Here is a 25,536-nt window from a genome sequence, read left to right as displayed (position 1 = left end):
TTTATAAAGTAAAATTGTGGTGGAGGGGGGCTTTAGGTTCATCCATTTTTGAAGCTTCTGTAACTATTCCATCTTCCCGCGGAGCTCTATTATTTTTCATATTACTTATCTAATTTCATTGAGTTGCTCTCACCTTGGCAAATAAGGACAAACGGTATATTTATACACTTTTCTCTTCGACGCGACGTAGCGGACAATCGATTCATTCATTTTGCTGATCGCTGCGTCGACTTCAAGTGATCGAAAAAGAGTGGCATCCGATATTGAAGCATAACAAGGGAGGAGCCTAGAGTGACTCGTCTTGTCGTTATTATTCGGTGTTCTCGATCACTCGAAGTCGCCAACGCGCTGGGCAAAATCACAAACCGGTTGTCTGCCACGTCGCGTCGTAGAAGAAAGTTTATATTTATATGAATATTGATTGTTCTCATTTGCTGGGGTGAGAGCAATTCCTTTTTAAATTAAAGTAAACATTAATTCAGTGTTTTAAATTTACTACTCCCATAAAATGCCACGAATGTGCTGTGTGGATGGATGTTCTACCAGAGAAGGTACAAACATATCTCTATTTCATTGTCCCAAAGATGAAATTAGGTAAGTATTGGATTAGATTTTCTATCAAAATGTGAATATAAACTATGTTAATAGAATTGAATTTTGATACGATAAAGTTGTTAATATTATTTTTAGATGTCAACGTTGGAAACAAGCATTGGGATTTGTAAACAGTCATATTTATGCTAATATGACTCCTGAACAATTCAGTTATAAATTAAGAGTGTGCGAATTACATTTCCCCGAAGGAAGTTTTATAAAAAATAATTGTAGAAAGAATCTGCAATATAACGCTGTCCCATCATTGAATCTGAAAAATAGTAAGTGCTCAGTTTTTGTATGAATAAATTTGTAAATTTTAAATCTTTGTTAGGTTGTCAAAATATTGTACTTGATATTTCAGATATGGCCCCAGTACTAACAGCAGATGTGTCAACCCAAACAAATATCCAGGAAGTAATGCCGAATGGTCAAAATGGTAATTTTTTTATTATTTTCTCTCATATTAGAAATATAATTTCAGTAAGAAAAAAAAAGAAACCTAATAATGAAATTTATAAATTACTCTGTCATTTTTTGTTGAATATATATATATATATATATATATATATATATATATATATATATATATATATATATATATATATATATATATATATGAAGACACCTGAATTAGGATTGCATAGAGATACTTTTTTTGGCTTATCAAGAAATTGTTGCCATAATCCCAATACAATTTTCTAATGCCTTAGAAATTATTTGCTTTGAAATATTTTTACGACGTTGAAGGTGTAAATTGCATAATAGTATATTATTCACGATTGTATAATAAATGTTATTATTCACGAGGTGATGTTTACTGCCACGATAATTTTCTTCAGAATGTCTCTTTATGGCGAACGGTTTCCTTGGCATGTACAACGATCTGAAAATCTACATATTTCCTAAATCATAAATTCCGTCAAGTTAAACAAAGAGTACTTTTTCGTTAAAAAATTGTTGATCTTACAGGTTGTCCTTGTAATCATTGGCCATGGGCCAACCTTGACCTATAAATAATAGTGTAGAATTATTTATTTCGTCAAACATAATTTAGAAAATATATTTAAATATAATTTCTGATTTTACCTATAAAGCCTATAATTCAGAAACGTATGATAATTTTTTTTAGTTACAGCATCATTTGTATGTAATCTACGCACATTTTTACTCGGGTCTGTATTCATTTTACAATTAAATTTGCTATCCAAAATATGAAATATAGTTATTCTTAAAAAAAAATTAAAAAACTCATCATCCACTTAAATATTTTGCAAAATCTTTGAAAATCACTCAATTTCAATTAGGGAAAATCTTGATACATTATTGAATTTGTTTTTTACCTAATCTGTTTTTCACTGTTGTAACCTATACCTATATTTTTGATAATTTGGTAATTAGTATTGGTACCCACATTGTGAAATCTTAGTGTTTGAATTTTTTCATCCTTTCTTAGTACACATTCACGTGAACATTTTTGCAAATTTCATACTTATTCTTAAATTCTCGACATTCATACTGTTAGACATGGCGAAACGGCTTCTAGTTAGCCGTCGATACTTACCCCGCAAATGATACAGGGATTATTATAAATTATAATGAGATAGTATGAATCATATGACGATTTGTAAATGTTTGGAAGTGAAGTTCACCCTATTTTTTATCTTGAAAAAAATGAGAAATTAATATTTGCAAAATTATTTTTTCATTTGAGATAAAAATCATACCTATGTTTGAAAACCAAAATTTCAACACTTTTTGGTCAATAATTCAAATATCATAAATTACACAATTTATCTCCGATAACTGAACGAGGAGTTTTTTCGGAAAAAACTATTTTTTTTTTTTCAAAATATATATAAAACCAAAAAATTGAAAAAATACACACAAATCAATATTATAATTTGATCAATTTTCAACTATTAAAAACTCTCTAAATTGGTAGAAAATCGGAAAATTAACATTTTTCAGTTACTATCTTCTACATTTTACGATTTATTGACGTACTTGAGATAAAAATGAGACCTAAGTTTGGAAACCAAAGTGTCAATTTTGGCCAATGAAATCCAAAAAAGATAAATTACCCGATTCGCCTCCAAAAACTAAAGTTTTTTTCGAAGAATGTATTTTTTTCGCTAAGAACATATGAAAACGAGCAATTAAAAAAGAATTGAATATCATACTTTGAACAATTTTCAGTATTAAAAATTTTTAATTTTATTTTATTTTAATTTTACCAATTTTTTAACGTACTTAATAAAAAATGAGACCAAAGTTTGAGAGCCAAAACAACAATATTTTTTTGATTTATGAAAAAAAATAGGAATCATTTTATTAATCGTATTATGACCGAAAATAGGATGGACCTTACTTTCAAATTAGAACCAGACAAATTAATAGATTTCGTGAGTTTCTAATTCAAATTCAAATGTCGTTTCATACACAACTCAATCTCCTTTCTACCTTCCAGGAGATCAAAATATAATTACTTTTTTATTTTTCAACGTCTAGCCTAAATGCCCAAATTGGAAGATTCTTACTTAACAATTGGCAGTTTTTCGAACACAGTTTTATCACTATTTGATGAATGAATTTCTTAAAACGCTGTAATAAATGTTTTTTTTTAATTTTTAACCTAAAAACAAAATTATACGATCAAAAAAAACCTTTTTTAAGTGGGAGGGTGCATTTTGAGAGTAATTTGCTGTCCAATTTTCTTGATTGTAGTTCTAGTTGTTTCGAACTTTGCGACGATAAATCAGTCTGTCAAGACATGTTCCTTTATATTTATATATACTCTTCAAAGAGAGTATATTTGATCTGATTGACCTAAGAAACAAAAATAATTCACAAGCATGCTACTTAAATTTTGAGATGCACAAATAGAAACAAATACTTATAATTCTCTTCAAGATCAATACACATTTGCATGCGATTGAATCAATTGTTGAAGCATTTTTTTCCATTCCGATGCAGGTGCCTCCAAAAAATATGATTTAAACGTATCAAACCGAATAAGAAGAATCATTGGATGCAAAACAAGGACTGTACGGTGGATGTCCCATCTGCGATTGATGTCCCTGATTTTTTTGCATAATTCTACGTTATTCTAATGGAACGGTGGGGATATGTCTAGTTATTTCGTAAAAACAGACGACCATTCAAGTAAACAACTTGAATAACACTTGTATGACAACACGTTCTGAATACGTTCACCATTGAATATTTCAAACTTCATGATGGTAATGTCAGATGTGACATATTACAGCAGTGTTTCAATATCTAAAAACTTAAGTAGCAACTCTCGTATGTTTACTATTCAATATCTGGTTCTATTAAATTGAAATCAATTGAGAGTTGTAGACAGACAGTTAAATGGAAATAATATGTGGGATATTGTGAAATACATAGAACTCTACCTGTAAAATCCCTGCATCGGTTAGATTGAGAGGTTTAATGGTTATTTTCGCGGTCCAAAGCCCGGGAAAAGGAAGTAGGTGGCTGGAGCGAATCAACATCCCTCCCTCTGGATAATCGAATAAAGCACATAGGTCCCTTAAATTTGCCTTTGAACTTAGAGACAACGATTTATGCGCGAAACAAGCTGAAGAATTGAAGGTAGAGAATGAGAAATATGAACAAGTTAGACTTTCAGATAAGTAGTCCAGCCCAATTAGAGCCAAATCTCACGAAAATTATATCGCTGATTTCCTGGATTTAGGTAGATCGAGGATGCTTTATCGATACAGTAAAAGTTAATTAATCAAAATTTTGGCCACTAAGCGATATATTTTTGTTTAAATTTTGAAAATTTCGAATTTTGCAAGTAACTCGCAATCTATGCCGAATTTCGAAAAAAGTAATCGATCGAAAAAAGTTCCTTGTGATTTTTTCCTAATCTCAAAATTATTCTTACAAAAAGCGAATTTCGTGTTATCGGATTTTTTCAACAACAGTTTCTTCTTCAGCCGGGACTTAATTTCCTTCAGACTCTACGTGGCGCGAAAACTTTTTATGAAGATGCGACCCCGAAGTTTTAGCGAGTTTTACAAAGAAATGATCTTAGGGAAAAATCACAGGGAACTTTTTTTGTAGAAAATCTTGATATCTTTAGTTTTTCCGAATTTGGCAAAAATTTGATGAAAATCAGCGACATAACTAATTTTCGTGGGTCAGGAGCTGTGATCATTGGACTATAGAGCTGAAAGACTATGGCTATAGGAAATTTTCTACCAAAGAATAAAAAACATCCGATCTTTTACACTATAGTCCTCGATATTTTTAAGCTCTTCATAAATTCTTGAGATTGAGTACTTAATACATATTTTTACTGATTCATGAATAAGCACAAGCCAAAGTGCACAAGATACAATAAAAATTTTCAGAAGGTTTGCGTTTTCTAAAGGTCAAACACTTGGAGAAAAAAAGACTTTTTTATTTGGATAATTTATGATGTAATTTAGCATCAATCCTCGAGTAATAGATTATTCAGGAGAATGAGAAATAATGGCAGTCCCGGTTACCAAAATTGACTTTCGGTAAGTGTTTTTCTTTCATTTAGGTCAGTAATTGAGTGAAATAAATTGTATCTTGGTAGAAGATTTAACAAATGCTACAAATACTGTTGAAATAGAACGAATGACTAATAGATACAATTAATTTTTTGAATGTGGACGTTTGTAAATCGACTGTAGACTTTATTAATTCGAGAAGCAAATTGAGCAGTATAATTTTATAGTGAGGGTTCAATTACCGTTCACTCAAACACGTAAAAATATGTTTTCAAATATCAAATATGTTTCTTTTGTATCTCCCGTTCTCTATTGTTTTCTTTCAGATGTTCTCGTCATGGTATAACTCGTAAGAACACGGAATTTGTGATAAGTTGATTTAGATAGTTAAGCTCATTTTTATAAAGAAATTTGATTTAAAAAAACCATTTTTTAACCTCGTTTTTAACCATTTTTTACGCTATGGATGAAACACCATTTGTCTCTATTACCTACAGATTTTGTTGCAAGAAAAACCATATAACAGAGGTTCAAGTACAATTTGACCAAGTGGTCAAGGGTAGTACTACGAATTTTGGGAATTAACCCAGAAATAATTTTCTGTTATGCTTTTCAAGAAATTTACTTAGTTGAGTCTCTTTTCACTTGAGGTGTATGTATATTATGTATGTATTTACATTAAAATATATATAGTTTTGACAAGATTTTAAGTAATTTCGATCGTTAAATTCTATTTATTATATTTACACTCCATTAAAACAGGGAAGAAGAAGAGTTTTGAGGTTATCTTATCTTTTCAAACAAAAGTTATATATCAATGTAATTTGCTTTATATCTAGTTTTGAGTCTAGATATATATCATTGTGACCACAGAATTTCCAAAATAAAATTCCTTGACTTTTCCAGGTTTTCCAGAGGTATAATTTTAAAATTCCCCGATTAAGTTTAAAAATATTCGATTATATATATGATTAATAGAAAACTGTATCTAAAGAATATTACTTTGGAAAATTGTAGTAAATACGAAATTCCCATAACAATTTTATTCTTTTTCTATCTATTAAATAAATATGAAAAATTATCAATTTTAGCGCAAAAAAAATAAATAGCATATGTTATACATATATACTATTTTCTTTATCTTATAATTACTCATTTATTCTTTTAATTTTTCAATTTCATCATCTATGGATGAAATATCTCGACGACTAGTTCGACTAGAGCTTTCTTTTTATCTTAAAGATTTTTCAATTGCTGTTTCTTTAAATATTTATTCTTACTATCAAGGTCATCTAATTCTTTATCTTTTTTCATTTTTTTAAATTTTTCTTCATAACGGCTTCTTGAATTCTTAACCGACTGAATCAGAATATTCGATTTTCGATTTTTCAATTTATCATAAATTCATCTTTGGGCGATGAGCGAATCTTCTTGAGGATTTTCAATTAATCAGTCTTTATTAATAGAAAATCCTCGTTCAAGAGATGAGTTACCATGAAAAAAAGTAGGAATAATTTTTATGTATTTGGTTAATTCTTAAATATCATCTGGCGTAGCCATAATATTATCTAACCACAAACAATTCAGTTTCTTATCATCTTACTTGAAATAATTTAAGATTTCATCTTGAAAGGGTGATCTTCTGCATAACTTTTTGTATTTTATAAGCGTCAACCCCGCTTATCTAATTATTTTCGATTGAAAAATCAAGCGAAATTGACAAACGTTTTGCTCCAATATCTAAATTTTGTGCGACATTTGGATATAAACAAGAAATTCCTTTCACTAATATGTAGTTTACTGGAGATCGTTCAAGTAATTTTTCAGTCAAAGCAGTATATGCTTGACGACAATCTTTTTTAAATTCTAGAACATCAAGTTCTTTAATGTATTTGCATTCTTTGATAGCTCTTCTAGTCGCACAACCAATGTTTTATGTCATAATAAAAAATCAAATTTCCAGATTTTTTTAGATCTATAGATTTTATATATATTAAGTTAAAAGCATAATATTCTTTCTCACTTTTGTGAGGTTAAGTTGCTCAATCATCAGCTGGTATTTTTCACGCACACATTTTCAAGAGATAAAACAGATGGTACTGAATAATACAATAAAAATACGCTAGATGGTATGACAATCGCATGCGTGCCAATTTTTCAATCTCATTTGAAGAAAACGAAAAAATTCTAGAGTTGAATGATTTTAAATAATCCTAATTGAAAATTTTCATTTTTTTCCAGATTTTTAGAGAAATTCCCTGTCTTTTCCAGTAAATTGAGTATTCCCTGAGGTTTCTAGGTTTTCCAGTTTTGTGGCCACCCGGCCTACGAATATTAACTATGCGAGAATATGCCACATATAGTTGTCCCATAACCACTATGAAATGAGGCTAGTCGCAGAAATAAATCTGATGTGAATGTTCGAAGAACTTGTTGGGGTTTATGGTCAATTTCTCTACGTCTGTTTACTACGAATCTGCCCGTTTTTCTTCGTTCTAATTGTCTCTGTTGGTTTTGTTAATCTCGTGCCTCTTGTGATTGTGATTGACGTAACTGCGCCGTGCTCGCCTGATCTTCGTAATTTTATATGTTGCATGACTCTTGATTGTTCGACGACTCAAATTGGTTCGTTTACGTTTGTTGGCATTGCTTAGTAGTCATATAACCTATAAATAAATCAAGTTGAAATAATTATTTGTGAAAAACAGTGACTTAATACTATATTTGTTCGCTTATATTTTGGCATACCTTCCACAATAATAAAAAGCGTATATTTATACACGTACACGTTTCTATTTTAATTTAAAATTATTTGCAAAAAATGTTAAGTACAATATGTACAGGTACGATAATGGTAGTTGTTAGCGGCAGCTCAAAACACGTGTTTATTCACATGAGAGTAAAAACTGTCTTTTCAGTTATTAATAAATTGTGAAGAAATAATTATTGCACTGGAGCTTAATGATAGTTTAACGATGAGAGTGAAATTAACATGAGAGTCACTGTCAATCAAAATAAAAAAAAAATTACTGAAAACTATATAGTGAGTACGTCGGTAGATCGGCTTCGGTCTCATTCCTACTCCGTGATGTTTTCTGGATGAGAGGTGAGAACGGTAGACACCTGGCGGGTATAACTGATATCAGTTATCAACCGGCGCGGGTGAAATATCCAATTAAATTGAGAAAAAAAAGTATAATTGGAGGAAATTCAAATTAGAAATAACAATTTATCGTACTACAATTATTATATTCGATTGCCATCTTGGACTCCTATTGCGGATCTGAGGATAAAATAAAAATAAAAAATTGCGATGGAAAAATAGGGGTCGCTCGTAGACAAAATAAAAATCTTGCCAAAAAAATTGAAGTTTATAATTAACAAATGAAAAATAAGGGTTTATCATAGAAGAATAAAAATTTAGGGTTGTATCTATTTTCATAAAAAAATGAAAACGAAAAATTTCATCTAAAATATAGAAAAAAAAATTAAGGGGTGGCCCACCCTCAACATTTAGCCGTCGAATCATGTCTTTCTTATAAAATATGTTTTCTTTCTACTAGTTTAGTGCCTAAACCGTTTTAGCCAGCGCAACTCTCATGTTTAGTACATTCTCATAGTTAATATGTCATCAATTTCTAGTACTATAAATATTTACTCCCTTTTTCCTCAATACAATTCTCACGTTCAGTTAATTAATCTCATATAAATCAATAGTATTCAACACGTATCACGAACTCCCGCCAGCAATTATTTTGTTACTTGTAAACCATTCCAAAATATTGTCATACGTTTATTAGGATTTATTATTTATTCATCAGTTTCTTCAGTTGCCAATTGATATGCGTTCAAAATTTTCGATTAAAATAGAAATATAAGATATTTCATGATTGTGAAAGGTGAGTAGAATATTAAGAACAAATTCTCAATATTTTTAAGCAAGTACTTCGAATTTAATCTATTTTCCATAGAGAACTATATTAGCGAGATATATTAAGAACCCCAGACCTTCGTTATTTTATGAAAGAGTTTGTCAGCGTATACTTCAAACATAGGTAAGAACATGGAGTTTGAGTTACCGTGGCTTTGGCAGGTAAACGGTAAAATACCGACCTACATTCATCAAATAATAGAGTGTGATTTTGTGGTATTACTTTCAAAATTTTTTCAAAAATCATGTCAAGCATGTAGGGTATATATAGGAGCGAGCTCGAGGCAATGGGTGCGAGTGACATAAAATAATCTTATATATTCAACTACCTTAAATTGCTGGAAAGTTGATTTTATTCTGTCACAGGTTAGAAAAAGAATTGTAGGGAATTATATTTGTCAAAAATTTCTAGTTTCGTTGTTCTTTCATTTAGTTATCGTATTAGTTTTCTCCCAACTCTATTCTTCTAACTTTAACAAAGTACCCAAGGAGTCTTTGTGTCAGACGACATCATCGTGAGGAACCCATTGTAAAAGAGGTCATATAAATTGAGTCAGTCAGTTAAGGAGTTGCTCGGAAGACGAGAGTAATGACTATTGTAAAATATTCTGTGAATCGGAAAGTACGGTTTCCAGAGAAGACATCTTATTTGTTTAAAGACTTAAAAGTTAGTTGCTCAGACGACGTGAGCACTCTTATTTTAAGACATTCTGTGAATCCAAAGCACGTACTGCTTCTGGAAAAGACTATTTTGTTTTAAAGACTTGAAAGACGTGAAGACGTCGGATCACTTATAGTCTATATAAGATAAAGTGATTAGAGTGTGAAATTATTCTAAATACCTAAAAATTGTGCGATTTTTCGTTTTGGCCTATTATGAGAAAATGTACAATGGCGATGGTAATATTTTTTCAGAAAGTAGAAAATTCAACGAATGAAAATCTCACCGACTCTTTAAAAAAGACTGATATTTTCACGGGAGGATTTTCGTTTGGAAATTAGAGTGCTTCTTCAATATTAAGTAAGAATTTTATTTTTTATTTTATTTTATTTATTTACACCACCCTACAGCACAAGGGCCAATCTGAACGTGGGCAAGACATACCTACATAAAATTTAACAATTGAACAATTAAAGTTGTAAAGTACAAGTAAATGATTGTACATTTAGGTGAAATGTAAATAATATACACCAAAAAATACGAAAAAAGTAAGTATAACAGTATATTGATAAAGTTAAAGAACAGAAAAAATTTTCTTTTTATGTTAGAAGTAGTGCCGCAAAAAATAAGCAGTTAGTTCTACATTTGACAGTGATATTGATTCATTCGATGTAATGGAGAAAATTTGAAAATCGGAGAGTATGTATTCTTAAAAGACCTGGACCTGGACAGTCAATTTTATTCATTACAACTTTGTGAAAGAATATCAAGTTGCTAGATCGGTTGAGTTAGAGCCTTCTAACACTGTGTTTTGGGGGATTCTTTGTGGTGAATAAATATTGTCAGACCTGAACCATATATATTTAACATACTTTCTGTGAATATTATTTATTCTTCTAATGTGAGTTTGGTTTGGGTCCCATATAAGAGAAGCATATTCTAGTTTTGGAAGAACGAAAGCATTAAAAAGTAATGTTACGGTTTTAACTTCCGTAAATCGAGGTTCTAAAGGCTCAACCAAGGATAATATTAATATGCTCAACAAAGTTTAATTTACTATCAAATGTAACACCAAGACCTTTGAATACTGCAGACGTTTTAAGCACAGTATTAAAAATGTGATAATTGGAATTGAGTGGGTTAAGTTTTCTAGTGTAAGATAAAGTATTACACTTTGAATTAATGAGAGGAAGTGAATTTTTATCGCACCAATCATAAATTTTATATCTATCAGATTGAAGTAAGTAGTAGTCATCAATGTTCGATATGGAATGATGATTATCTGTATAAAGGAGACCATTAAACTGTAATCCTCAGACATTGTCATTTATAAATATTAAAAATAACAGTGGCCCAAGTACTGAGCCCTGGGGCACACCAGAAGATGCGTTAATTTCTATAGAATTGAAACCGTGGTATGTAACTGTAAGTTTTCTATCCGTGAGGTATGACATAAAAAAGTTGGTAAATAAATCAGTTAAACCAATGTTGGATAGCTTGGTCAGAAGAATGCCACGATCCAAGCGATCTAAAGCTTTAGAAAAATCTATATAGATGACATCAACCTGACCACCGCTATCCAAATGTGCTGCCGTATATTGCGTTAAGAAAATTAAATTCGAGACCGTAGATCTATCAGGATAAAAACTGATGCAGAGTTTTAAATACCTTAGAAAAGTTGGAAATAATTGAGATGGGTTTATAGTTCTCAATAACAACTTTATCTTTTTCAAAAATAGGACAAACTCGTTCAGTTTTCCATGTCAATGGAAATTTACGACATCTTAACGAGAGATTAAAGAGGTAACATAATGGTTTTGCAAAACTTGAGACTCAATAAAATAGAGAGTAAAACAAGCCTAAAAATTTATACTTGGATCACTAAGGTCAAAATAATGAGATATGTGAGGTAATATATCCTCACTGATAATAATCAGCAAAAATATTCAAATAGGACCAAAATTTCTTAGGATCATTTGTTAGCTGTTCTACATTTCTCATGTAGTTATATATAATGATTGCAGATTACTTAATTCAATGTAGTCATCATTATTATTGGTACTTTTAATTAATTTTTTTTAACAAACGATGTTTTACCTTAAGATTACGAATAATGTCGTTGTTAAACCATAAAGGGTATTTTTTGAAAGATCTGGGAATTGTTTTGGGAACGCTAGCAGAGATTGAATCTTGAATTTGACTGTAAAAATATTCGCAAGCTCTGTCAACGTGGGTTTCAACCAATAATTGATTCTAGTTGATATTGAACAAATTGTTGGAGAGTTGGCGCTTCGCTGGATCCCTTCGAAAGCTGTACCTCGGATTCACTGGTGATGAAAATTACTCATTTGCATTTTTTAGCATGATAATGATTTCAAAGGAGAGGTGAAATCCATCCTAATGAGTTTAAGTATCAACGCATCTACTTACTAAAAGTTTTGATTGAATACTAAATCAAAAGTACGATTGTGAGAGTTAATAACTTTGTTCAATTGTGTAACATTGAGAAATTTGGTGAAGTTGTTTGTTGTCATAAATCTATCATCATTAGTTGAGCGTGCATCCTATAATATTGGGGAATATTAAAATCGCCAATAATAAGCAGTCCTGATTCCAATAACATCAACCTTAGGAAGCACGTTAGTTATATCCGACAGGTCGAAAGAGTTGGCATTGTAGTGCTTTCCCAATGCAAACAAAATTCACTACCACTTTTGGTATTGGTTGATTGTAATTCGAATATCGGGAAGCTCAGTATTCACATCTCGAACATTTTCATAGTAGATGGTGAACCATTTTTTTTTGGGTGGGAAGTTGAATAGTTGTGTCCGATCATAAGCAGAACCTCCGCTGGAGTCTACAGGACCATTCAAATCCGGTTGTAATTGCTATTTGATGCCAAACATATCAGATTTAAATTTTTCGAGTTTATCTATGAAACATGGGCATTGTGAATTCCACACTACATGATTCGTATTTGACATAGCCTTGAAACAATTGAATGGAGTTGAGTCTGACACAAAACCACAACACTTGAAACATACTCTTAATTCAATGGCGTCATAAACTGGGCAGTAATATATCCGACCAGCAAACTACTTTCTTGCATAGCCTTCTTGTATGATTTAGCATCCAGTGATAATCTTGCTTGAAAGATTTATTTCTTTTTCAGAGGACAGATTACATAAATACTAGAATTCTCTGAGGAAAAGTTCCGATTTTGCTTCATTAGAAAACTAATTAAGCTAGTAACTAGGTCCGTGCTTCTCTGTCAGTCTAGATCCTTATTCGAGAATTCAGTGAGCCAAATTCCTTAATATCATAATTTGCAAGCTGCTTAAACTTTTTAATTTCTTCATTAGTCGTGAACCCAACGACCATGCCACCATCTCGTAGATACTTTCTTAATCTTTGCTAAGTTGAGGCATTCGTCAAGTAGCAACATATCCGATCGAGCTTTAGAGTTGGTCTGCGCTGAATCTTTGGGTTGGATCATAATATCATTTGAACCAGAATTCTTAAAGATCAGTGATTAAGAAGTTCTGCTTATATTGACAGGGGTAGAATCAGAGTTTTTTATTATACCTTGCAACTCATTAACTTTATTTTTGATCAATGTTTGCAGGTGGTCTTTATAAGATAAGACAAATTTATTGATTTTTAAGTTAAATTCCTCATCTGATTCTTGGCTATATTTACTAAAACATCTTTATTAAAACAACTCTTTAGGACTATAAACTTACTGAGGGAAGCTGCTTCTGTCACTTTATAATTTGTGACAATAATCACATACATATAGTAAATTTTCGAGCTTATACAGTGTTTTCAACTCAGTTTCAGTGAATCCTATTAAGGTCATACGAAACCATCTTTAATCATTAATTTATCAGGGTTAGTCCTGTTGACTGATACCCAAATCTATAAATATGTAAAAACCTTGTAAGATAAAAATGATCACAACAATTTTTTATGCAAGATAGTAAATTGAGACATGGAGAGAGGCTTTCATAGTCTCCAGTAAGTGTTATGAGTAATTCTTTAAGTTTTAATATTAATATTCATTTGTATATATTACTCAATAAATTCACTTGTAAACAAAGAAAATGAAGGGGAAACTAACTGATACACAATAATTCCCCACACTAATATATGATACATATGCTACAATTACATTTTTTCTTCATCACAGCTATTGAATAAAATAAAATAAGATGAACAAATAAATATTTCGAATAAAATAAATTTCAGTGTGTTTAGGGCATAAAAAGGTAAGTCTCCACCAAATTTTGTGATAAAAAAAAATGATTTTTGTAAAAGATAAAATAAAAAACCGAAAACTTCCTTATTTCAATTTTTCACATAAATTTTGATGTTATTTGAAAAAAGTGTGGATACAAAAATTGTTTATTACCTACAACTTGTCTTTAACTGTTTTCCATAGAACTTGTAGTTTTATCTTCATAAACTCAGCCCTTTCCACGTCCTGACCTCAGAACTCTCGTAAATTATTTTTCTTTTCAAGTTTATTAAATTCTTCTTTTCCAATAATATTAATCTTATAATAATTTTGAAAGGTTTCTACCTTGGTCTATAATTCTGTCCTCTCTACTCAAGCAATATTTGACGGTTTTTCAGTTTTTTTCAATGATCTATTTTGTTGATGTAAGCCTCCCAAATCAATTAGATCTTAAAACTGAACGATCATCATAATACTATCGATTTCTAAAATGGTTTGGTGAATTGTTGATCTGTAAAAAAGATAATAAAGTTGATTATTTAACTTCAACACATCATAGAGAAGCATGAAAATACTATGAAAATCCCAAATATTGACTAATATGTTTTATGCCTGCTTCATCTGCTCTCAATTTATCTTGTAATCATATAGATTTTTTTTTCTCTGTATGTTATTGCGTTTGTCACAGCGCTACACTACATAATGACTACATTAATATACTGTCGTTGAACTGCGATGCATCGATACGAAACGTTAAATTCTACAGAGAAGGGATTCGGTCGACGAACACATTATGTTGCCAAACAACATTTCTCTTTAGTTGCCTCTCAGTATTTGTTACGTGAGTCATGCTTCACGTTGAATTTTAAACAAAATGGATGCTGATCGTGACATAAACTTGAAACTAGCACTAGAAGTTGAACAATACCCATGTTTGTATAATTTCAAGTTATCGGATTATTGTAAAAAAGATGTTACCGAGAAAGCATGGGCGGAGGTCGGTAAACGAACTAATCTTACAGGTGAGATTTTTCGAAAGAATTATATGACTAATTATAAAAACGTTATAACGGATTATAGTTGTTGATGTTGCAAGAAATTAACCATTGATTTGTTAATGATTTTGTTGAGAACTAGAAACATATATTTATTTCAAATTTATACAGATTACAATACTTATACTCTGTTTCCAAATACATAGTCTAGATCCAAAATCAGCTAAATCCATTTCGCCCAAATTTACAGCAAATTAAAAATTCTTAGTTGTCGTGAAATCTGATATGGTTCAAATTATTACTCAAGCTTTACTAGAGATGGTAGGGAACTTCATTGCATAAAATCAAATAACTAAAAAGCCCCATTTTTCTGGCATTTCAAATAATATAATGGAGTTAACTCATTTCGAATCAATTATGTGGAGTTGGCTCCGTTAGAAAATCAAATAAAATTATCTGAACTTTATACATTTGCAGTATTAAAATACATCTCATATATTTTTTATTATATTTTTTTGTTTTAAGTATGTAGGTAAGTAAAAAAACTGAACTTAAAAGTAAAAGGTTAACTCTTTGGCCGGTTAACCTCTACTATCTCGTGGTTTTCAGAATCGTAACATTTCTCCAAAAGGTTATTGTGAATTGATAAGCTTTCCAGGACTTTCCAACAAATACCGCTATTTTTACATAATAATGTATTCACATCATTAAGTTTAGAATGTTTCCCAGTCTGGGATTTAAATATTTCCGGTGCTATTTCTATGGATTGTGCCATTATTGGAGAATATATCATAGTACTCTACAGGAAATGCTATAAATTCTTGTGTTTTGATTTGCCACTCGTTAACAGAAGAGGTTCAGGGAAGGCGACACAACTAATTAACGTTAGTATCAATAAATGTACGCTGGTAACATAAGTCAAACACGAATTGTCTCTAAACATAAATGTAACCGTCTTTATTGATGTGGATATATAATATTACTAAATCTAAAACCCAGAAATTTCTATAAAATTGAAAAAGTATTGTGTGTTTGTGACTCATTTATACTCGACATGCGGCGGACAAATTTAGACAGAAGAACCCGAAATGCAACGCATCAAATCAATTGTCAATTTAATCGTTCTACCTAGGAACATGAAGATCACAATGAACGTGAAAAAATTCGAATAAGACAGACCCGTGAAGAGCGACTAATAATGACGCAAGTTTGTATCGAGCTGCTTTCTGTTTCGATATATCAAATGATCACAGTGCCTACAACTGTGTCGCTATTTGGACCTATGAACTTAGTTCACCAATATTCTACTAACGGCACACGATTAGTGATAAAAAATTACTGAATTACGTAATAAAAGCAATCTTATTGAAAGGAGAAGACATTTTGATACCCCGCATCCCAATGATTCCGACTGACGTACCATTTGAGTTTAAATGACTGCAGTACAATTTGCTTTCGATATGACTATAAACAATTCCCACGGACAGTCATTAAATATGTGTGGTATTAATCTAGAAAACCCCACGTTTCTCACATGGTCAATTGGTGAAATTCGCCGAGACAGTTAGTTTTCCATATTGTTGATCTAATGAAATTTGTTTCTTCGTTAGTTATAGAACCAGTTTAATGATGATAGAGCTACCTCGTACGTGGTTAAACATAAGACAACAACAATTGACTTACCGTTAGAAAATTGATTTCAAGGAAATGTTTCTGCCACTATCTATTTTTTTGACATTGATGTTTATTGTTTTGTATGTGTCGTCGTTTTCAATTATTTTGTCAAAAGTTATATCCCTTTTTTTAATTTGAATTTAACCCAAGAGGTTATGAGCCCAGATTTACGCCAACTGTAGGAGTTGAATACATGGACGTGCCTTATTCAAGTTTGTTTTTTGAACTGCTGTGTGACTGTATGATAGTTGAGAAACTGGAGGATCAAATCAACAAGTCTCGTTGGAAAAGGCAAATCACCTTACTGGTGGAGCAACAAAAGGTTATGGATATTGTGAATGGTAAGTTGACATTGGTTGCTGATTGCTCCAATAAGGATGAATTCGAAACCAAGGTCTCGCTTGCTCGGCTCTTCTTGGTGAATACTCGGAATGCTACCAATGAGGAACTCACGTCTTCTTGTGAAACGGCCAAGGATATTTGGGCCAAGTTGAGCTCTGTGTATGAGCTGAATTCAAGTCAGAGATTAGATAATAGACTTCTGAAATCTTTCTTATCTCATGGAATCATGAATGCTCAGGATGGAATTGTCAATCATATTGCGCGCCTTCATCGTGATTTCAATGAGCTCAATGTCGAATTGAAGAGGAAGATCATGTCAACTCTTTCTCCTCCCTACTTTGAATTTAAAAGTGTCTGGGAGAGTGTTCCTATTCAAGATAGAACCTTCAATAGGTTAACGGAACATTTGAGACTAATTGAAATGCGACTGCCGATGAAAGGAATCAATTGATGAAGTAGCACTTCTTGCCAAAATGTCGCTGAAGGGAGTGGCAATGAAACTTCACATGCATCACAGAATAATGGTGGTGGTGTTAGCGGTGAGAAAACTTCTCCCAACAGCGAACATCCAGATGAAAACAAGTGACCTTCTCTGAGCTGGGTGGCTGACACTGGGGCAACCCAGCATATTTCGAATTTGAAAGAATATTTCGATTCCTTCAAATACTTTCAGTCACCTAGGTAGGTGAGACATATATGTGGATATTAAAATACATGGAAAATGGGAAACAAACCTCCTGAAAGATGTATGGTATGTGGCTAATGTGAACCAGAACTTGTTTTCTGTTAGTCGCTTGTTGGAACGGAGCTACCAATGCTATGCCAATAAGTTTGGCTGTAGGGTAACCAAAGACAAGCAAACGCGGTTGACTGGAAGTAAAATGTAAGGAAATGAAGGCTGTATGTACAGGAATGGATTCATACACATGTATGTGAACCCTTTCAGGATGACTCAATTGAGGGGTCTCGTTACTTTCTTTGCTTGAAGGATGATTTCTCCAAATTTTGCCGGGTATTTTTCCTTAAACAGAAGTCCGAGGTGGCTGCTTGCACTTGGCTGCATTCATCAATGTGGCGAAAAATGCTGGTCATTTTGTTAAAGAACATTCTTATGGTGGGGATCGTGAGTTCAAGAATGCCAGTGTTCAAAAGCTGATGAATGAGAATGGAATAAGCATGCAAACAACCTCTCCATATACCACTCAACATAATGGGGCGTCGGAACAAGAAAACCGCATGCTTATTGAAGCTGCGCGGTCTATGATTCCTTCAAAGAATTTGCCAATCAAACTTTGGGTGGAAGCGGTGAACAATGCAGGTTTTTTTTGAACAGGACTGGACAGTCAAGTCGCCCATTGAAATTTGGGTGCAATGCCTACCTCCAAAAAAGAATATTCCAAGATTTTTGGACCTGAATGCTTCGCGCATGTGCCTAAGGATAAGTAGCGGAAAATGGACAAGAAAACCATGCCTTTTTGTGGGCTACACTGGTGATCCCAACGGCTATCGTTTCTTTTACTTTGAGAAAGATTCAATCATAATATCTAGTGATGTTATTTTTGAAAGAAAAACTCCCTTGATCAAGTTACTCAAGTCTTTTAATGTCGAGCATATGGTAGAAGACGTACCCTGCCAGGAATCCAATGTGTCTGCATTACCCTCCGAAGGAAATTCTTCAGCTGGAACCAGAATTTCTATTTCGGAAACTGGAGTTGATCAGGTTAAAGCAAGGAATGACGACGGTAAATTTCCTGTCGAACAGTCACGTCAGCTTCACAGGAGTAGCTGCACCATCATACCTTTTTAATAATTATGTGCTTATTGCAGAAAGGGACATCACTGTAAAAGAAGCGCTTGAGTCAGATGAATGCGATTTATGGAAACAAGCCATTCTTGATAATCGATCGACAGATATGAAGCCCGTTTGGTTGCAAAGGGGTCCACCCAGGAAGAGGGTTAGGTTAGGTGTGTATTTTGAGCAAAACTTCAGTCCAGTTGCTCGATTTGAAACAGTGAGAGCTCTGTTGAATCTGGCTGCTGCTGAAAAGTACTATTTGGTTCAGTTTGATATGCAAACTGCTTTTCTGTATGGTAAACTTAAAGAGGATGTGTGGCAAGTGGCAGATTCCTACCTTTTCGTCAAGAAGTGCTCCAATGGTCGAAAACTGATGGTTGCCATCTATGTTGATGATGAGATTCTGGTTGGGGATAGACTTGAGAGAGACCAGTTTTTTGTTAAAATTAAGAACTGGATACGTTTGGATATGTTTCTTGGAATGCAAATAGAAGTCAAAACTGATGGTTTCATATAATTGCACCAAGAGGCTTACACCAAACACATCTTAAGAAGCTTCAACATGACAGATTCAAATCTTTCACCGATTGAAAAATGGATTCGTGACAAGAATAGACCACCATTGGAGAAGAGCGTACCCTATATACAAGCTGTTAGAGCCTGCTCTGACTATGACTATTCGTCAAAACTTATATGCTGTTAGTATAGTTTCAGAGGTGTTGGATCGCCCAAAAAAATCTGACGTGAAAAGGATCTTTAAATATTTGAAGGGGATTTCACATTATGGTCTGTTGCACTATGGAGGTGTAGCCTTGGAATTAAAGTGCTTTACTGAGTCCGATTATGCCAAAGAACCTGAGACACGACGCTCAAGATCTAGATCTGAATCTACTTGTAGTGGAGCTGCCATTACATGGATGAGTCGCAAGCAACCAATCGTGCTATTGAGCGCAACTGAAGCTGAGTATGTGGCTGCAAATGAAGGCGCGAAGGAAGTTGTGTGGATGAGTAGGTTGCTGAACGAAGTAACAAGCCTGTCTCGGTTACCAACGTTGCTTGTTCACAATATGAGTACTATATGACTAATCAAAAAAAAGTACCTATCTTTAACTTTATATAAAATTTGTGGTTTAGGAGCTCTGTAGATTTTTAGATCGTTGTACAGGCAAAGAAAACTGTTCGCCATAAAGAGACATTCTGAAGAAAATTATCATAAATTGTAATTATTTATTGAAATTGAAAAAAATACTTACATCAAAACACAATATGTTAGAGGAATATAAAAACTGACAAGTGATGGAAAATATTCTATCTAGATAAAACTTGGCTGATTGAAGAACAAACTATTGTGAAAGACAATCCGGTTTACAACTATAGATAAGCTCTTTAGAAATTCTCGGCTTGAAGACTCTAATTGGGAGTGGTAATTGAAGGTTTTTCTGAATTTGAAGAATACGACAAATTACCACAAAGAAATGAGGGGCGATATTTGAGAAGAGCATTTCGCAGAATATAATTAACTAAATTAGGTGTTACATAAAATATTTTCCTGGTTAAGCGAGACTCTTGTGAGATATAAAGAGTTCTTTATTTCAATTTTTGTTTTGTATGCCTTTCAAATTAAAAAAAAAAACATATTTTCAGGTAAAATATCTTTTATGTGACAAATATGAAAAGATATATTGGTAAAAGTTATTTTGAATAAACAGCTAGGTTTATATACCAAATTCCTAAATCACCTGTCAACAAGAATACACCGGTCTACTACAACATCTATTTTTATTGCTTTTATATCTATAACCAAGAATTAGAACAAAAAATACTTCTGAATTTGTTTTTATGAGTATAAAATCAATAAAGGAACATAGTACACGAAGAGATCATTTATTAAAACATATCAAAAATCTAAAAATTTTTTCTACTTTTTCTGTCATGTTCGGTTTTTCTCTTTTCTAATTAACCCACAAATATAGTCTCCCATCACGCTATCAGTTTACTGGCCTTGGTAACGTCTCTCAAATTCCACTGTCTTGGTGAAAGCGTTCCTTTTGTTCTTCTGAATAAGCTCCCATACAATCTTCAAATTTATCTAGATGAGAATATAACATATGCTTTGTTAGAGACATTCTAAATCCCATGATAGAAAAATTCGTGATCATGTCATTGATCAGCTCTTCGTACTTTTCAGCTCTATGGTTTCCAAGGTAACTATGAATTACTACCTTAAAACTGATCCAGGATTTTTTTTCTTTATTGCTGAGTTACTCTACAAAAATATTACATTTCATTGTTTTTCTTTGAGTGCCAACAAAGCTGTAGACTTATGATTAAGAGCCTTTACAAATTTTTTAATAAGACCCAATTTAATATGCAATGGTGGCATTGATCTAGATCGACAATTGCTTTCCTTTTAACAATGTATTTTCCTACTTCGTGCTCAGTACGTGCAGACCAATGTTTTTGTCGGTAGTGATCGGCATCATTTCTACTATCCCACAGGCATAGATAACAGGAGTGTTTAGTATAAACACCTTGCATTCCAGTCAAAAAACACACCATCTTAAAATCACCAATAACTTCCCACTTGTATTCAATATATTGAATTGAGTTAATAGCATTTTAATATTGTCGTAATTTTCTTTGAGATGTATGGAATGTGCAAATGGAATCTATGGAAATTTGTTCTCATTATGTAATAGAACAGCTGTTAGATTTTTAGTGGAACTGACAATTGAAAGACGCTATCCAGATGTATGACATGGAATACTAATTTCTTCATGTCATGGCAAAAACAGAGACTATCTTCCTTACTGTAGCAATAAAAAAATTCTTCATGACGGGATATTCGAAGATCAGAACAGTAACTCGGCTTTACTTTTTGGAAGATTTAAGACTCTTATTAAGTCATTGGGATCTTGAGAATTGATGAGGTGTGGTATTTTTGCTTTAGATTCAAAAACGAAATTAGAATGTGCGGATGCAGATGAACTTCCTAACCTTGTGCTGCTTTTCCAAGAATGGCGGAGCAGGTACAGGATTTTTTTCTGTATATGATATTGAAGCAGATGTGGATGGTAGGTCAGGATACGTTGTATTCTTCGAATTTCTACCTCTGAATGGATTCACAATACAAAAATAATAATCGGTACCAACTTACAATAGAACGTAACATTACGTAAACCTAGTTCACGTTATTATAAGATAGTTGTTAGAATAAAAAAGAGAAAATGACCTAACTTACCGTCAAGATTGTATCTGCAGGAGTTATATGATACATGTGAAGGCCTTTTTTGTCTTGATTGTTGCCTGGTATATTAAAGTAAGCTTGATATGCCTTGCAAATCTTTGAATTTGTACTTAAATTTTCTCTCTTATTTTAATAAATTGACCGCAAATAAAACGAAACGAGTCAGCGTCTCGTTTACAATTTCTTGTAGCCATTTTGCACATATTGATACGTTATTTCTCTGTAATATTCAAACACCAATTGTCGCACACAACGTGCGATACAAGAAACTCTGCTCACACGTCCTCTTACTTCTCTTTCTACACTAATAGCGCAATTGGGCGCAAATATCAAACATTGTCAAATCATTGTTCAAATCAAGTTCATAAATTTATTTTTATGTATATGCTTATATAATCGGAATAACAGAAAGTTGAAAAAGTTGAAAAACAGATTGAATGTTAGTCTGCCCTTATCCCTATCCTTTCTAGGCATTTTTCAATTTATTTTCGAAATTAAACAAAAACTGCTTGTACAAATGTTCTCTTGTAATATCGCACTGTCATTCGGAATGTTTTCATGATTTACAATTTGTTTTATTCTTTCCCATACATCGAAACCCTTTAGTGTGAGTTCTATAAGTAATAACAAAACTATAGTGTTTATCTAGATCATCGATCATCTTCCTTTATCTCTTGTACTTGATATGTTTTATAAAGATGTTCCGAAAAGTTTAATTTGAATATTAATATTATTATTCTATTTGTTCCAGTACACGAATGTAAAGAAAAATGGAAAAACATAAGATCGGCTTTTGTTAGAAGTTTGAAGCCATCACCAGGATCATCAAAAATAAAAAGGCCCTATTACTTACACGATCACTTACGTTTTATTCTTCCATTCGTGAAAACTGTGAATTCCATTGAATCCGTGAAGGTTGAATGTCCTGACGATTATTCTGAAAATCAAGATTCCATTCCAGATGATACAGATGAACAGGAAATATATGAAGAAGCTCTATCACCCTTACCATCAATTTTAATTGACGATAATCAGTTACTTGATGTTACCACAGAATCATCTCCAAGTAGGAAGAAAAGGAAACTAGATTCACCATCTTACGAATTTGAATATAAAAAGCCACGGGTTATTGATGATGAAACTGCAATTCACTATTTTCTTCTTAGTTTAATACCAGATTTGAAAGGTCTAACTGAAGCTCAACTACGAAATTTTAAAATAAAATCATTGTTATTGATACAGGAGATGAAAGAGAAAAATGAGCCCAATATCAATAACCCTCTTATATTAACGTGACACTTGTGAAATGTTGAAATTTATATCATTTATTTAATATACTCATATCTACTAATAGGTAGTCTGCTGAAATTTCATTTAATAGATATATGGAGACATAAAGATAGAGATATGTCTATATCGTGTACAAGGATGTTGAAATAATGTACTAGGATGAAAGTGTCTTGTTAACTGAAATATACTAATCTTATTTTGACATATTTTTGATATTTCCCATGTCAATTTTCTCCTTTTATACCAATTCTGAGTTTCTGGAATTTTCAGTCAGTCAGTAAAAAAAAGTATCTTCGATTACGTAATAACGTAGCCAAAGGACATTTTGGTGGTAATAAAACGGTTATCTAACTAAATAAATAAACTATTTTGTTACTTAATTATTACTTAAGTTTTGATATATGTCAAATCTAAAGTTGCTATCTTAAAGTTTCACAATTTTTAAAGGTGAACGTACTCAGAACGTATTGTCATACGAGTGCTATTTCATTTGTTTACAGGTACTTGAAATGGAATTAAAACATATTGTGCGATGATTTTCGACGTGGATTAAACCAACAGCAGTAGGCCGATCAACTGGCTTCGATTTTTGATGGTTAAGCATCATCTCGAGCCACCATGTTTCGCTAGTTTTCCGAATACAATCGTGGTAGCATTTTGCTACAGGATGAATTTCGAGAAGACGGTACAAAAGCGGCTATTGTATCAGAAAACATCGATGATGTACTTAAACTGATATTGCAAAATCGTTATGTGATGTATTGATATGTCGTGAAATTGAAGCATAACTAGGCATTTGTTCCACTCGCATACAATCAATATTGCATGAATATTTGGCTGTCAAAAAGATTTGTTCAAATTAGGTATCGCCAAAAAAACTCGTATCGGTTCGTGAAAAAAATTCAATCGCAGTGTTTTGAAACATGTCTATTAGATTGTGACAAGAGACGAATCATGGATCTATTCATAAGAATCCGAAACTAAACATCAATCTACTGTTAGGTCTTCAAAGCGAGACAAATCCAACAAAGTTGTTCGCGCACGAAGCACTTCGAACCAAATGATCGAGTGGACTGTAAGTAATTGGCCCTTTGTCCCTATTCAAGCTACTCTCACATTAAGCAATTTTAATGCTTTCAGATGCATCAATAAATTCATTACACATTGCACTCTGGATACAGTTCATATTTTAAATGAGCTATGTGCCCTTTAAACCGGACAATAACGGATCTCTTAGTCTGCCCAATATACTTCCCGTCACAATCACCACAGCTAATTTCATATATACCACTCGTTACCAAATTTGGTATTTTGTCCTTATTTACCCAACAATTGTTTTAATGTATTCTTCGATTTATAAACCAATTTAAAACTCATTGTCAAATATTCCTTCCAATCCTTTCGTATGAACGATTAATTAACCTATTTACAATTATGGACTTCTAAATAGGTTAATTAATCGTCATAGGCTGAAGGAATCTCTATGTGAACCACTTTTTTTCAAAACCCAAAATGAAAAACAAGAAAAATTTGCTACGATACCTCTCAATTCTTTTTGTATAAAAGGATTGGAATGAATATTTAATACATTAAAACAATTTTTGTGCAAGGATAAAATACCGAATTTGGAAGAGTGGTATGTATGAAATTAGTTGTGGTGATTGTGACGGGAAGTATATTGGGCAGACTAAGAGATCCGTTATTGTCCGGTTTAAAGAGTACATAGCTCATTTAGAATGTGAACGGGCTGGATAATCAAGTATTGTCGATCACGCTGGCAGTCATAATCATGACATAAATATTAATAATGTAAAAATGTATATAGAGTGTAATGCATCTGCAAGCATTAAAATTGCTAAATGTGAGAGTAGCTTAAATAGGGACAAAGGGTCATCTACTTACAGTCCACTCGATAGTTTAGTAGTCAAGTAATAAATGTGCATTTTCCCGCCAAGAAGGTTTTCCGCTTGAATGAATTTTCGCGGAAAAGATTTATTGGTGGGAAAATTTAGTATAAAACAGGTAAGTCAAGTTATTAGGTTTCAGCTTACCTTCAGTCTCTGGAGACTGAAGGTTACCGAAAAGCGCGTCAGTGTAATTGTATTGATGTATTGGTGTAAACAGTGTACTCAGAATTCCGCTAATATTTATTCATAAACAATATTCAGCTTTGTGGCAGTAATTAGCCTCTAGTAGGTAATCGTAATTAAATATTCCAATTTTTTAGCACAGTAACTGTCAGTTTGGCACATGTGGTAT

General features: G+C 32.5%; 1 protein-coding gene across 1 annotated transcript; it reads left to right on the top strand.

Annotated features, from left to right (window-relative positions):
- Positions 1-391: 391 nt before the first annotated feature.
- LOC130899943 (uncharacterized) lies at positions 392-23,474 on the top strand. Its single transcript, XM_057810141.1, has 4 exons — positions 392-594; positions 691-875; positions 959-1,033; positions 22,739-23,474. Exons 1-4 carry the CDS (start codon positions 509-511, stop codon positions 23,281-23,283), a joined length of 891 nt encoding a protein of 296 aa, XP_057666124.1. The 5' UTR covers positions 392-508; the 3' UTR covers positions 23,284-23,474.
- Positions 23,475-25,536: the final 2,062 nt, after the last annotated feature.

This window comes from Diorhabda carinulata, chromosome 12 (genome assembly GCF_026250575.1).
Source record: "Diorhabda carinulata isolate Delta chromosome 12, icDioCari1.1, whole genome shotgun sequence".
Lineage (NCBI taxonomy): Eukaryota > Metazoa > Arthropoda > Insecta > Coleoptera > Chrysomelidae > Diorhabda > Diorhabda carinulata.
This window is presented reverse-complemented; position numbering and strand designations above follow the sequence as displayed.

What these genes read in the sequence shown, in the direction of transcription:
- LOC130899943 (XM_057810141.1), top strand. Translation starts at nt 509, where the DNA reads ATGCCACGAATGTGCTGTGTGGATGGATGTTCTACCAGAGAAGGTACA. An exon ending in TGTCCCAAAGATGAAATTAG is followed by an intron (nt 595 to 690) that starts GTAAGTATTGGA and finishes TATTATTTTTAG; the next exon opens with ATGTCAACGTTGGAAACAAG. An exon ending in AATGCCGAATGGTCAAAATG is followed by an intron (nt 1,034 to 22,738) that starts GTAATTTTTTTA and finishes TATTTGTTCCAG; the next exon opens with TACACGAATGTAAAGAAAAA.